General features: G+C 40.7%; 1 protein-coding gene across 2 annotated transcripts in view; it reads right to left on the reverse strand.

The window, feature by feature from the left end:
- The window catches only part of DTNBP1 (dystrobrevin binding protein 1), a 71374-nt gene extending 62286 nt beyond the window's left edge, over positions 1-9088 (reverse strand). The window contains exons 1-4 of one of the 2 annotated variants that reach the window (XM_075705530.1): positions 9022-9088; positions 5407-5457; positions 2251-2301; positions 1329-1389 (exon numbers count right to left, since the gene is read on the reverse strand). In XM_075705530.1, the coding sequence (XP_075561645.1) occupies positions 1329-1389; positions 2251-2301; positions 5407-5457; positions 9022-9077 (219 nt within the window). In that variant the 5' untranslated portion in view covers positions 9078-9088. The remainder of the gene's footprint in view (positions 1-1328; positions 1390-2250; positions 2302-5406; positions 5458-9021) is intronic. The other variant, XM_075705531.1, reaches the window with a different exon arrangement.
- Positions 9089-15237: the final 6149 nt, after the last annotated feature.

Raw genomic sequence — 15237 nt, forward strand, 5'->3', positions numbered from 1 at the left:
AAAACAATATTCCCGGTTAACTTAAAATCTTTCAGAAAACGGCAGAAGAGTGCAAAAACTAACCACCTGAACTTCTGGATATGCCTTATTTTTACCATCACCTTTTTGTCACACACTGACAAAGTCGTACTTCTCTATATCCTTCTCTAACCTAACATATCCCACAGGAAAACAGTAAGCTGATATAATTACTATTTTTTGCTTAAGTGCAAGTAGTGATTGCAACTCTCTGAACAAACGACAGAAGACAAGAAATTCTGGGTGTCAATGTTATCAGTTGAAAAGCACTTTAAAAGCATTAGGAAATTCTCACACTTGATGTTTGTTATAGTAATTACAGAATCATAGAATCATTTAGGTTGGAAAAGACCTTTAAGATCATCAAGTCCAACCGTTAACCTAATACTACCATTGAAATATCAGGAAGTAAACAGGAGAATGAACTTCAGATAATTCTTCTTAGATGTTACCTTGTAAGAAACACGATCACAGAGAATTTATATTTTTACAATATTTATATTTAATACTTCAAGAATATTAATTGTAGGCTGAGCACCATCAAATCTGGAAGAGCTGTGAGAAACAAGAGGAACTGAATATTCTGATCCATTCCATCAGCTGCCTGTTAAACACTATCTTAAAACCACAGTAAAAAACAATGCAGCTTGGTATTTTTCCTAAGTAGCAATATGGAGCATTATTTTTTCATTATACTGGTTGTACTGGATCAAGCTGGGATAGAGTTAACTTTCTTCACAGCAGCCCATATGGTGCTGTGTCTTGGGATTTCTGACCAAAACATTGTGTTGATAACACATCAATGTTTTAGATATTGCTGAACAACACTTGGAACAGTGTCAAAGCTTTCTCTCTTCCCTAATCCCCCTGCAGTGAGTAGGCTGGTAGTGGGCAAGAAGCTGGGAGGCGACACAGCCAGAACAGCTGACCATTGGCCAAAGGGATATTTCATACCAAATAACATCATGTTCAACAATAAAAACTAAGGGTTTGGTCTTCCATGGTAACCATTGGTCTGAGACTGGCTGGGCATTGGTCTGCTTGTGGGAGGTTGTGAGTGACTGCTTTTGCACCACTTGTTTTTCCTCTGTCCTTCAATTATTAAACTGTTTTTATCTTGAACCGTGAGTTTTCTCATTTTTGTTCTTCCTGTTCTCTCTTATGTCCCACCTGTGGGGCACTGAACAAGGCTGTGTCAGTGCTTACCTAGTGGCCAGGGTCAACCCAGTACACTGGTACTAAAAATTTTATTTTAAAAGTATTTACACATTCTAAAATATTTCAAGTGTGGCATTGTTATCTTTTCTTACCTCTCCAGCTTTTGCACAATCTTTGGCTCCTTTGTGAAGGGCAGCCCAAGCATCTTCATACCTGAAGAGAAGACAGATAAATTACTATTCTACTGTGTTCCCCTTACAAAAGAAGAGGATTTAATGGATGCCACTGTGCTTATATTTACAGGGACTACCAGAAATAACAGTTTAAAAAGCTGTGAAGTTGTCTTGGTAGAACAGTAAATACCAGAAAGAAATATACACTAAGAAATAATTTCGTTCAAAGAAAAAGTGATTAATGTTTTTTAAACTGCTAGCTTACATTAAGAGCTAAACGGACCCAGCAATATTTATAAGACTACACATAAAAGCCTTAAGCACTACTTGGAACCCAATTTCATTAAGAAAACGAAAAAAAATAACAAGATTGTAATCACACCCCACCCCCCAAAAAAGAGGATAGGTTTGTTTTTTTTAAAAAAAAGATAAAAATACAAAGGAAATTTATAATGCAGATAGTTTCTGTTACTCAGAAAAAATGTCATTAAATACACAGGGAATACACTTTCTTTTCATGGCAATGACAGGCATACTGTCTCTATTATAACTGAATGAAACCATATCAAATATGTAAAAGTTATAAAATGTCAAATTAAAACCACAGGCTGGGCCTCAGTGCTGGTCTCCTTCATCCCTGTGCAATAGACCCTGAACTAAAGTCATCTTTCAAATGTTGCTTTTCCTTCAGAACTTCCGTTTCATTAACATGACAGCACTTAAGCATTGGGCAAGCTTTAAACATATTTATCATTTGGTAACCACCCCCACTCTACTCACTGCAGAACATCCAAATAACCCTATTAGTAACACCTTCATTTTCTTCTCTTTTTCTTAGCCTAATAAAGTTATTTCTGAAATTATAGGAAGCAGACACTAACAAAGAAATCAAAGGTCATACCTGCTCAGTAATTCCAGTCCAGCAGAAAACTCTGGCAAACACTGAACAGTTCTATAAAACAAATTGTAAATATACAAATGTTGTTAATGAATAGAAGGCTGTTATAAAATATATGTGCACCCACATCTGTGTTTGACAGATACCTTGAGCAGAGAAACATTCCCTACTGTTCACTTTCACAAACATTTTGTCAATTCTGGTTTAAAATGTGTTACACAGTGTACCTTATAAGAATATTCCAAAGCTAGGGTTGGTTTTTTTCCCCTTGTTATTTTATGGTAGCCCATTCTTACCTCTTTTTTGACTATGTCCATTAAAAACAAACTTTATGAGGTAATTTCTTAGCACAGTTAACAAACATGCAGGATGAACACTGTTTTAACTTAAAACAGTGGACATAAACATTCTGAAAATAAGACTACTACACAAGCCCTTTATGTCCCTCAATAAATATATTGCACTTAATGTAGTCTACATTAAAAATAAATACTAAGCTAAAGAACCTTTGCCAGTTTACTGCTCTAATGATCTCCCATTGGATGCATACATTTTTATTAATAACAGCTTGAAATATAAAGGCAACTTATCATAAGTTAAAGAAAATTAACAATGCAGCACTTTTAAGGATGTATTATGTGAAGATCTTGATGTCATCCAAGATTCATCTCTTGGAAGACTACCAGAATAGACTGTTTTGCACTGTCATCCAAACAATTTGAGTGGAAAAAAATAAATACCATAAATGAAACCTTTTTTCCCCTTAAACCAAGGGAAAAGTGATAGAATCACTAAGGTGGGAATGTACCTCAGGCAGTCTCTCGTGCAACCTCCTGTTCAAAGCAGGACCAGCTATGGGATCAGACCAGCTTGCTCAGGGCTCTGTCCAGTTGCAACTCGAAAACCTCAGAGAACAGAAACTTCACAGGCTCTGTGAGCAACCTGTTCCACTGCTTGGTTGTCCTCATGAAGAAAAAGCTTTTCCTTACAGCCTTTTCCTGTCTGAACATCTCTTGTTTCAACTTATGCCTATCACCTTTCATGTTCCCACAATGTATCAGTGTCAAGAGTCTGGCTCCATCTCCTTGATAACCTCCTCACAGGTAATGATGGGCTGCTGTTAGGTCTCCCCAAGACCATCTATTCTCCAGGCTAAACAAGCCCTGGTGTCAGCCTCTCCTCATATATGGAGAGTTTCAACCCCAACCATCTTGGTGGCCCTCCACTAAACTTACTCCAGGTTATCAATGTCTTTCTTACATCGGGGGCCCAAAACAGTAGCTAGATGTGGTCTAAGGAGTGCTGAGTGCAGGCGATAATCACCTCCCTCAATCCCACTGCCCGTGGTCCTGTTCATACAGCCGAGGAAGCTGTTGGCTTTCCTTGCTGCCAGGCATGTTGCTGGCTCATACTCAGTTTGCTGTCTCCCAAGACCCCCAGGGTCTTTTCAGCGAAGTTGCTTCCCGGCTAGTCAGTCAGCCCCAGTCTGTATTGTTGCAGGGGATAATTTCTTCCCAGGGAAAGACTTTGGATTTGTATCTCTTGAATTTCATGAAGTACCTCTTGGTCCATATGGTCCTATGGGCTTTTATGGGTTGAGTTCCCCAAATTGATCTTCTTCCACTACTGGTTAGTCTCTTCCTTTCACTAAGCACAGAAGACTGGGAGACCTTGTTTGCAAGGACTGAAGCAACAAAGGCATTGAGTACCTCAACAACATCTACATTTGCTGTCACTGAATCATCCACCCCATTCATCAACAATCCCACATTTTCTTTGTTCAGCCTTTTATTACCAATGCAGGGCAGAAGCTCTTCTTCCTCATCCTTGACATCTCTTGAAAATGTCATTTCTAGGTGAGCTCTGACTTTCGTAAGGCTATTCCTACATGCCAAAAAAGTTATGAAGAGAGTATGAAGAAGTTATCCCTGACACCCTCCAGAACTCTTCTTGACTGCATCCTGTTGTGCTGTCCTTTCAGCAGATGTCAAGGAAGTTGAAGGCCCCCACAAGAATGGGGGTTTAATGATACCGAGAATTCCTCAAGTTGTTTAGAGAAGACATCACTCCCTGATCAGATGGTCAGTAACAAACTCCTATTGCAACATCACCCTTACTGGCCTCTCCTCCAATCCTGACCCACAAGCTCTCAGCCATCCTTAAAATCACTAAGCTATATTTGTCCCAGAACCTTATCAGCACAGCAGAAGTCACCCTGGCATTCCCCTATTTGTGACGATCCAATTGGTTCACCCAGTGCTTTTCTCAAAAAGTGATGGATATTTACATTACACCAGATGAACCAAAATATTATGGACTGGAAACATACAAAGAAGGCAGTTGCCTAAAATAGCTTTATTCAAACTTTCACCCATTCTTAGTTTAGTTTCTGTGTCTTGTCAATGCAACCAGTCTTCTGTTAAAAAAAGCCTTTATATCCAAAACATCAAGCTTCAGAACTTAATAGAGTTTATTTCAGGTGCCTTATTTTTTGTTCAGATTCACTAATTTGTGTCTATGCGTTGTGTTTAAGTAAGAACATGCTTTATACTAAAGCATGTATGAGCTTAATTGAAGAAGCAACATTCACAGATGTAATTTACAGACATTAAGTAGTCTTTCCCTACAGTTTACACAGGTTGAAAGAGTGAACAATATACTAAAATGGAGAGGATAAAAAACCCACCACAATTCTTAAATCTTCTTGCAACAGAGATGAAAACACATAGCTGAAGTACTCCATTATACATATATTTTCCACAATAAAAAGTCTCATATTTCTGTTCTTGCACTAAACAAAACTGAATTACAATTTTAGTACCTGAGATTCACAGAGATTGTAAACAACCACATTTCAGCATGCTGCAACCTGAATCTTTCATAAAGAACTCCAATAACACTGAATATCTACATAATTTAAGTAGTGATTTATAAATTGACTGATGGCCATCTGAGATTATTTAGGCCTATCAATTAAGGTTCTACTAAACAAAGTATTTCCTCAATATTAGAGTTAAGCTTTTCTGTTATCAAAATAATATTCTGTAAAATTATAGGCAAATGTTTTAGTAACTGGCTCATTTATATGAGCCACTTTCAAATTTTTCATTAACAAAAACATTCTAGATCAATGCTATATATTAAGGTCTTCAGAAGTACCTCTGCCTGCTTTTTTTTGCTTCTCTTGATTTGTCGCCCAAAGTCTTCAACCTATAAATGAAAACACAAAACCATCAGACATTTCCAACACCAAAACCAGAGAACTTGTTTGAACACATAATGTGTTAATTCCAGTCTATTAATTTTGTTTCAGCTTATTTCACAAATAAATCAAATTTCACTTAGTTTGGTGGAGAATGTCATATGAAATCATTTCCACCTACACTGCATCTAAATTATGAGATTCTTCTACAAGTGCATCAAGCAATTGAGTATGGAAAGTTTAATGGGAGCTATATATCCACATCAACCAGCTCTCGATACTGTTTCCTTAGCAGACGGGTATTAAAGATCTGCACAGAAACAAACAATCCAATCCTGAAGAACAACCTTTACAAGAAGGCATATGTGCCAAGGAAAAGCATGACAGTCACAGAAACATTTGTACCCACTTGCCATAAGTCTGCCAACACAAAACTAGCACAAGCACAACTTTTCTTCTGCCAACTATCAGAATCTCCAGCAGCACCACCACAGTGCGCTGCTTCTGAGCATATCTGAAGCTTGTTTCACCTATGGCCAATTTCAAACTGACTTTTCTTCCTCCTAAAAAAACAAAACAAATTTAAAAACCCCCAAAACTCCAACCAACAACAAACAACCCCCACATACACCACACAACTTTTTTTCCACACTTTACTCTTTTGCAGTCAACCCATATATGCTAGTCAAGTTAGCATGGCAGAATGAGAACCAAAACCTCCTGCTATTCTCTGACCACCAAGATGATGGATGTCCTCAGCTTCTATGCCCTTTGGAGTCCCAGCTGTCCAGGACAGCAAGGATTAGGAAGAAATGAACGACATGAGCAAGATAGAAATGAGCTATGAGCTCCAATGATATCAACGATGTGACACAGATACATAACCCTGAGTGACTGAGAAACACACTAATATAGACATATTCAGGCTGCTTCTATGGTGAGACAAATCACTCCCCCAGTCTTGGCCACCACCAATTTCCAGGAACTCAAAGAAACCTCAAAGCTGTGCAGCAAAATAGATCGTTGACAATTTGAGAAAAGACAACATGCTAAGGCAGATCTCCACTCCCTGCTAGAGAGCTCTTCATAATAGTCAAGCCAAGTACCAAACACCACAGCCCACTGAGGAAGAACACCACTGTTGCAGAAAGCTCTGCAATGTCCTTCTCCTCTATCATGTTCCCCAGTACGCAGCCCAGCCTGTAACAGCAGCGCTCCTCTGCATACAGAGGGGATTGAAGTAAACGCTAGGTCACAACTACCAGTTCTCTTACTAGAATATCTGCCAGACAGTCAGAAATAAAAGGATTTATCACTAGACTACACAATATTGGCGTCCTTTCAGCAGTGTTCTCTGTACAAAGTAGAGGTAGTTGAGCCACATCACTCAAGCTGGCAGGAGTACACAAATTACTGCCTGAGCACAATACAGCTCACTTGTTTCTTTTTCCCCCTCCTCCTGCAAAAGATTGCTTGCAGGAAAATGAGTCAAAATCTAGATCCTCACAAGATACACAGAAGTAGACAGGAGACACAGCGGAGCAGGGGAAAGAGGAGCTCATTTCTTTCTACACAGAAATGGACAATAACCCTAAACTGCTCTTTCTGTAGATCACACAATCCCAGATTTAACCTTTTTCAGCCATACATAAGCATTCCCTTATTCCTTTGGAAGGGATATTCTTTCCTTAGAAGCCCTGGAAATGCTTCTCCCTCAATGTTTCAAGAAATCCAGCTGTTCCACTTTGCAAGCATTCATGTGTAGTTAACAAGTTGGCCACAACTGGCCCAGCATTCTTGACACCAGAAAAACTTTCCCTGGGTTTTGACCATTTTGAGCTGAGATCTTAACAGCATAAAATGGCTTCTATTACCACTTTGATGGGGTAGGGAACGGGGTAATCCAGAACACCATGGCATCGCGGTTGCATTGTCTAGGAAGGGAAAAGGGTCAAAACAGGACAAGTCGCGTTCTGGCCTGAATCTATGGGGACACTACAGAAAAAAACTCGATGCTCTCCACAGCCTCTGCTACTATGGCTTAAAGATACAGGTTCCCAATGGCAACAAAGAATACATTCCAGATTAAAAAAAAATGAAAGGGACACTCCAAGAAGGGCACATTAATATAGCTGCTAAAACACAGAGATGGACATGATGAAATCAGAGACTGTTCTCAAAACAGAACAAAACATTGCAATACAAGGAAGAAGACAAATTAGAGACTATATGGAAATATACTGACTCCACTGCAGCAATACACAGAGGTACAGTTAAATGACCATCGAAACCAGCATGTTATGACCTTTCTGTTGCCCTCTTTCATCATGTGAAAGACACCTTTTTCAAAAGAACCTTACACTGTACTGAGGCATCAAACTCTGTGAGAAGTTCTAAAAATAACAGCAAAACAGAAAGACAGACAGCAATAAAGCAATGCCTTAGTCTGTGTTCTTAAGACATTTTAATAGTCAATTACTGTTTGTTAAGATGAGACAGATAACATATAAGCAATATCTGGTTGATTGGTAGCTTATTCTATAAATTTCTCTGGACCATCATATACTGGTGCAAAGAAATAATTATAAACTATTTATTTTAAGTTTCTCAAACACACAGACATCCATCACTATATACAAATATTTACCACAGTATTATAAGGGTGCCTCAACATGGCCAAAGACCAGGCAGTTTTAAAAAGTATTTGATTACAACATGGTACTCTTCAGTGGCTCATTATGAGCGAACAGTTTTGCAGCACAGGCATGACCTTGTTCTCTGGCCATCCACTGACTTCCAGCACTGCTCATTTGGACCACCTGCTTGTACTAAAAATAGCATTGACACAGCACCTATCTACAAAAACCTTGTAAGGCAATATAGGAAGAATATCATTCTATTTTTTAATGTAAGCAAGAGGCTGCTCCTTCCGCTTATCCTGTGCTTCCTTTCCCAAGTGACAGTAACTCATCTTCCAAGGAAAGAAAAGCTTCTCGCACGCCGAACAGAGTACAGCGATGCTCTTTAAGCAATTACATTAATCTATAAAACCCTGAAGGTCAGCTACTTCATAAAAAATTCAAGCGCGTTAATTGACCCCATCACATCTCCCTCGGTCTCTCTAAACAGCAGTCTCTCTTTCGTTCCCCGGCCCGCAGCTGCCTCCCAAACACCACGACACCTCTTCCCCTCGGCTCCTGACTGCAGCTGCAGGCTGCCCCGCAGCCGCCCGGGCTCGCCAGCCCGCCGTCAGCCGCTCAGCCGAGGCGGGAAGGGGTGCGTGGGGGGGGGGGGGGGGGCGGGATTAGACCCAGGGGCCGCGTTTCCAGCCCGTCCCGGCACCGAGGAGGCCACCGCCGGGCACCCGCGGCGAGAGGGAAGGGCCCCGGCCGGGGATCCCGCCTCCGCAGCCTCCTCCTCTTCCTCCCTCCCGCCCGCCGGGCCAGTCCCCGCCCCCACCCCCACCCCGGTCACCTGCTTCCCCCTCCCCACCCGGCTGCGGGGCGCGGGTCCCTCTCCCCTGCCTCCCGCCAAGCCCCGCGGGACCGGGGCGGGCCGGGAGTGCTACCCACCCGGCGGTGAGGTCCTGCTGGACGCTCAACAGCCGCTCCCGCAGCGTCTCCAGCATCGTCCCGGCCTTCTCCGGCTGCGGAGGCCAGCGCCGGGCGGGCGGGGCGGGGCGGGGCGCGAGGGGCGGGGCGGGGCCCAGCTCCCGCCTCCCCTCAGCCCGCGGGCGGTGCCAGGCGCAGCGCCAGCCTGCGGCGGTTAATCGCCGCCCTCGCGCCCGGCGGAAGGCCCGCCCTCTCTCTTCCGGTGAAGGCCTCGCCCGGGCGGGGGCGGAGCGTGTAACGGTGCAAGTCTCTTCACGAAGGTACTGGCAGCGCTGGGCTGTTGAGGAGAGCGAGGTCCCGTGTTTTGCGTTCCCGGTGTGCGAGTAACGCCGGGTAGAACTGCCTTTAAAGCCCGGGCCCTTCCAAGGATAGGCTTTGAGAAGTATGTGGAGCCCTGAAGTTGCAGCTAGAGCCTTTTTAAAGACCGCAGTAGGGTCCTTGGCAGGTTGGGACCCTCAGCTTAACGACTCTGACATCAGCGATGGTGGTGTAGGAGCGAACTCAGGGAATCGAGCTTTGCGACAAAATCTTGAAAGTATGGGAGGCAAAACCATCTGGGTCTCCCCGGGATTGCTGGGTTCTTGGAGGAAGGGATAGGTGATAACGTTTCAAAGTCCTTGCAAAGCAGGTAGTTGAACTGTAAGTTTGTGTGGCCCACTGCTGTTTTCTTTGGAGGCTGCCAGGCTGGTATAGATTATAGTGATTCTTAAAAAGAATGACACACACACACAAAAAAAAGGCTGTTATTACAAACAGTAAATAATGCAGTGAAAAGTTTTTATTAAGCTTACAGATACTGTCTGTTCAAATAATTACTGTTACGAGTCATTCAGCTCATCTTGAGACAGTTTAAGTGGAATCAGACCTTTTCAGAACAATTGGCTGGTCTTTCTGGATGACTATTTACAGTCACAGTAATAGGAAGGCAGTCTCCCACCCTGTGTATTTTTAGTTAATATTTGAGGAACATGGACCCAGGATTTAGACGAATCTGGGAAATCTTAAATTTCCATTTAATTGAGACTTCAATTTTTACATAAAGCAGCTGAGATTTCAAAGTCAAAACATTTTATTTGTTAACCAATTCAGTTTTGGTTCTAAGTTCAAAAAAAATTCAGCGGAGACCACTGAGATAACTTGTTAAAAGGGGAATGTATGCAGAGGGGGACTGTTGAGTGTGTCATTCGATCCTGCAGAAGTATACTCAGAGTGGTTCGAGGTACATTCAATCAACTGGAAAATTGACAGAATAATCCCATTCACTTTCTGCTTGTGTGCTTTTAGAAGACTATGGGACCTATGGGTTGTTTCTGATGTGGCTTATTGAAAACCAGTATTGCTCTGTGGTCTTAATACAAGTTAAAAGCTAAATGCCTGCTAAAATAAAAATGATTGGGTTGATCATTCCAAGCACTGAAATTATGTAGCTCGCCTCATCTTGAGGTCAGAAAGACTGTTTTCATGGCACGCTGCATATGAAGTTCTGTAAAAGAGCATATGATACGCAGACAGGATATTCCTCTTGCTTGGCCTAACAACATCTGAAAGTAGAGAATTTCCACTTCCCTGGATAGTTAGCTCTCCAGACTAAGAGGGGAAGGACTAGCATCAACAGGTTTTTTCTGATGTATTCACAGACATGCATTACAAATGCTGACAAAAGCTGTGCAATCTGGCCTTAGGTAATATATATGTTACGGGGATTAAAGGTTTCAGAAAACAAGGCAGGGTTTTTAACCTTTAATTTTCACCTTTCCTTTGAGAAGACATGTGAATTTTTTCTGTGTTACATATTTTCAATTTTCTTGTGAATGTTTTTGTCAGTGGTGGCTCTAATAATTCACAGTCAGTAAACACTTTTAGACTCCGTTGCTTCTTTTGCAGTTAAAAAGAAACTATTCAAAGACTGCTGTCTTGTACAATCTTATTGCCATCTCTGTGCAGAATTTGGGAAAAGAGACGTGTTGAGACAGTGTTAACAATCACAGTAACCCTAGAAATAGAGGAGTGGAAGAGACTTCTAAAAGCACATGCTATGCTCAAGGGCTGTGGTGAATTATAAATACGCTATGTAGAGTTTTGTTTCACTGGTTCTTGGAAACTTAAAATGAAGGAGATTCTGAAGCAAACTCCTTAAGTTACCAGCTCACATGTTTAGCTTGATCTTTCCTTTTTTTTTTTTTTTTTCTTTTTGTCCTTGTAGTCACTTTCCAAACTTCTCATTCTTGTTGGTCTGATCTGGACATTCCTCAGTTTGTCCAGAAAGTGCGGAGCTATAGCATTTCCATCACTGAAGCTGAATTACATGGCTTCATCCTGAGCCCTACACAAGTTACATATTTATACTAATTATTTATTATTCATGTACAATAGCAATTAATTTAACAAACAGTGTTTATGTGGCATGACAACTGTTCATCTGCTTGACCCAACATAGATTATTACTTCTTTGAACAGCAAGGCAAACTTCTGAGACAGGAACAGATCCTTCAGGTGTTAATTCAACTAAAATTCTGTCAGGGGCTTTGGAACAATTTTTCTAGAGATAATGCCAAGTAACTTTTTAATATCAATGACCTGTTCCGCTCATTTAGTAATTAAGTAGTTCACAGCTGGTTATTTGATATTAATTATGACCTGAATTTGAGCCACGACTTCCTAGTTTATTCTTCTGCTTCTCTGGTATTACTACAGGTAAATCTTATGCAAGTATCCTGTAAGTGGCTATACTGGTCTCTACAACAAAAGCGTAGGCTTTCTATGCTTGGCCCATCTGTAAAGAACAGTGATATAAGTTGGTAGCAATAAATATTTAAAACAAAAAGAACAGGAATGTATTTGACTTGGATAATCCTAGTGGCAAATGAAGATTTCTTTACTTTTCTAGATCACCATCCCTTAGAGGCATAAGTTAGGCTACATTTCTGTAACAGCTTAAGCAGACCAAAGAAATCCCTAGTCCTGCCTTTGCATGATTCCACCTTTTCCTAGGCTTTAGTGACCCTGATTTAGATTGACTTTACATTAAGACTGCTCTGAGGGAGTGATATTGCAAAGAGACTAGGCTTTATTTATTATTATAATCCCCATTAAGCTTTGCAGTGAAAGATGGGTTTAAATACTTCCCCATTCTGCTGATCTGATGTGAAATAGAGTTTATTTAGGTGTCTATCTGGTCTATGTTTTGGTCTCTGCTTTTGAGTGCAGTTACCTTGATAGCCTCCAATATGACATTTCCAAACTGACTTGAAATAGTAAGCAAAACTCTCAGCCCTTCAAAATTTCTCAGGTTTGTGGAGGTAATTTTGTCCTCTTCTCCTCAGAGTCTTGTTGGTAGAAACTATTTTGGCCTTCATATAAGTTCTGAATGCTTGAAGTGGAAGTGCTATATCAGGCCTCCTTTAACTTAGAAGATATACCAAAGTCTAGCAGAACTGAATTCTGCTCTCATTAAACATTTTTACTCTCGTTCTTGGCCTAGTTTTCAATTTCTTTCAAAATAACGCAAGTGGTGCAAAATAACACACAACATCCATTCAGTTAAAGCAGGGAGCAAAGCATAGGTTTTCTGTGTCAGAACCAAGTACCAGCTCCTGTGCTTCTTTTTCAGAAATACACGTCATGATTTTGAATCCAAGTTCCACTTCCCAAATCAGAAACTCATAACAATGTTTCACATGCAATTGTAAATGGTTTAGGGTGTTGGGCAAAGACGCTGCTGGAGACCAGCACCCCTACAACGAAGCTCAAGCAGAGACTGAAGGCCCAGGTCTAAGATTAGGAGGGGTTCCTGGGCCCATACAGAGGGTGTGCATGGAAGCCACAGGTGAGGTTAGTGAGGGCCATTAAGCACCCTCAGGGCTCTGACACAGGGCAAGGGAATTTTACTGAAGTGTTGATCAGCGGGGCTCCCTAGAAACAACTTGTGTCAAATGATACAGTACTTGCTTTAATCTTGTGACACTGTTATCACACATGCAGTGGGATAGGTGGGGAGAATTAAAAATATGGGAGGGATAGCTTATGGCTAAACCATAAGCATGGTTTAACAATCTCTCTTTATTTTTAGGTTTTGGGTACAAATGTCATAATTTTCTATTTTTAAAGATCTGTAGAATATGATTAAAAGTTAACTAGTGGACATTATAGCTCTTGGACTCTATACATAGATTATTTTTCTAGCTAGTTCTGTACTGATATAAAGCTTAAATGTTAGAAATACCTGAGATAAACTTTTATTCTAAAACTCTACTACTACCATTTTAATTGATAAAGGCTAAAATGAAAGTGGGTATTAAGGTCTGATTCAGCATTTCTTGCAGGAATTCCTTGCAGGAATTCCACTGCATGCTGAAAAGAAATGTTGGTATCTATCAAAGAGTTTTATGTGCCCAAAGCTTCAGCAGGGTCACATGACATAAATGGAAACTAAATTTGAGCATTACATCATAAGAGCTGTCTGTCATAGTCTCACTTATCCTGAGGCCACATTACCATTTCTAGCAGCTTCTAAGAGCTCTCTTTTCCAAATTAACCTTTATAGCTTCCTAAGAAGAGTTAATTTCCTCTCTTACCTGTACTAACTCTTGGGGCTTTAGCGATGTAATAAAGTCTCCGCAGCTGACGAAAAGCTTTTAGGTTATATGAATAGAGAATATCTTTTTATCTCAATAAAGCAAGTTGGTTTGGGTTTTGGGGGGTTTTTTTTGGTTTTGTTTTTGTTTTTTGCTTTTCCTGGAAACTAGCACAAGAAGATATGGACAGTAATCATTGCCAGTCCTAGTGAGAACTGGAGGAATAATTTCTGTCCCAATAGTAAAACTATTCTTAATTTGGTTCACACAAGAACAGGTATGTGACTTAACCTCCAGATTAATAAAGGTTCAAAGACCTGTTTTAGATGTTAACTTTTTAATGGACCCCAACTTTCTGACAGCATGAAAGATATTTATAATTCTATATTTAATATTTTTCTATGGAAAATTTGAAGATTGGCTTAGTCCAAACTAAAAGTTTGTATGTATAGTGTCCTGCACCAAGATAATGATTAAAAAAATAGAATGGAGTTAGAATTGATGAGCCCAGATAGGTGTGTTGTAAATGAGACTTAACTGGAGTACAAAATAATCAAAGCATATGTTACTTCAATTTCATTGTTTCTGTGAAAGAGACTTTGGAGGGACACACATCACAGTGATAGAGATAAGTAATGGTGAAATTCCGTGGTCCTCATCTCCCACTCTCCTTACATCATATCTCGTGATTGAACACGTGATGAATTGCTGCTTTTCTGATCTGTAGGGAAAAATTGGGGGTGGGGGGAGTTGGTGGCTTAGCAGAGTTAGGAAGCTAAACAGATCCCTTCTGCGGGACCTTAATTGCTAAATCTGATATTGGGGAAGGGACAGGAGCACATACCTGCGGACAGACATTTCCAGGGGCAGCCTGTAGTTGTACCTGACCAGATGTAGTGGGAAAACACACCCTGAAAGGAGTGACCATCTCAACAAGGCTGCTGTTCCTCTCCTTTCCTGAAACCTACCCAGATTCAGTGGGATAACTTTGTATTTTCTTAATCTTCTGTCACAGCTGTCACGGAGATGGGAACAATAATTTTGCTGTCACCACTGAAGGTGGCAGAGCTTGGAAACTACTTATAAAAAAAGGACGTGGGCTCCTGCTCTCTTTCCTTTCACCACACCCTCTTTTCTACCTTCTCTTTATTCCTGGTCTTTTATCTTTTTGCTTTTTTAAAAATAGTCAGCCAAGACCATCCCTTCCTCAGTGCTGCTGTTGTGAGACAACCAAAGACAAAATGTTAAACCTGCTGCTGCTGGAAGTCCATCAGCTGTGGTTTTGCGTAATAGGATCATGTGCTCTGGCTGTTTCTCTACCAGTCAACTTGCAAATGAAAGCTGGGACTGAAACTGTATTTTCTACTCTTACTGAGATTTTATGTATTTTTAATGTGCTTTTGCTCAGAAAGTATCATCGGAATAGATCAGCAATGGCTCCAGACTACTTCAACTCATTTTGTCTCTTCCCAAATTAGTTGAATTCACCTTATCTCTGACATTGTCTAAGACCACAAAACAAAATAACAACTAATGGGAAGGATACTTAAAAAAGGAGGACTTTATTTAAAATTTTATAATTTGGATTCTCTCAGTATCTTGA

Source organism: Pelecanus crispus, chromosome 2, assembly GCF_030463565.1.
Source record: "Pelecanus crispus isolate bPelCri1 chromosome 2, bPelCri1.pri, whole genome shotgun sequence".
Lineage (NCBI taxonomy): Eukaryota > Metazoa > Chordata > Aves > Pelecaniformes > Pelecanidae > Pelecanus > Pelecanus crispus.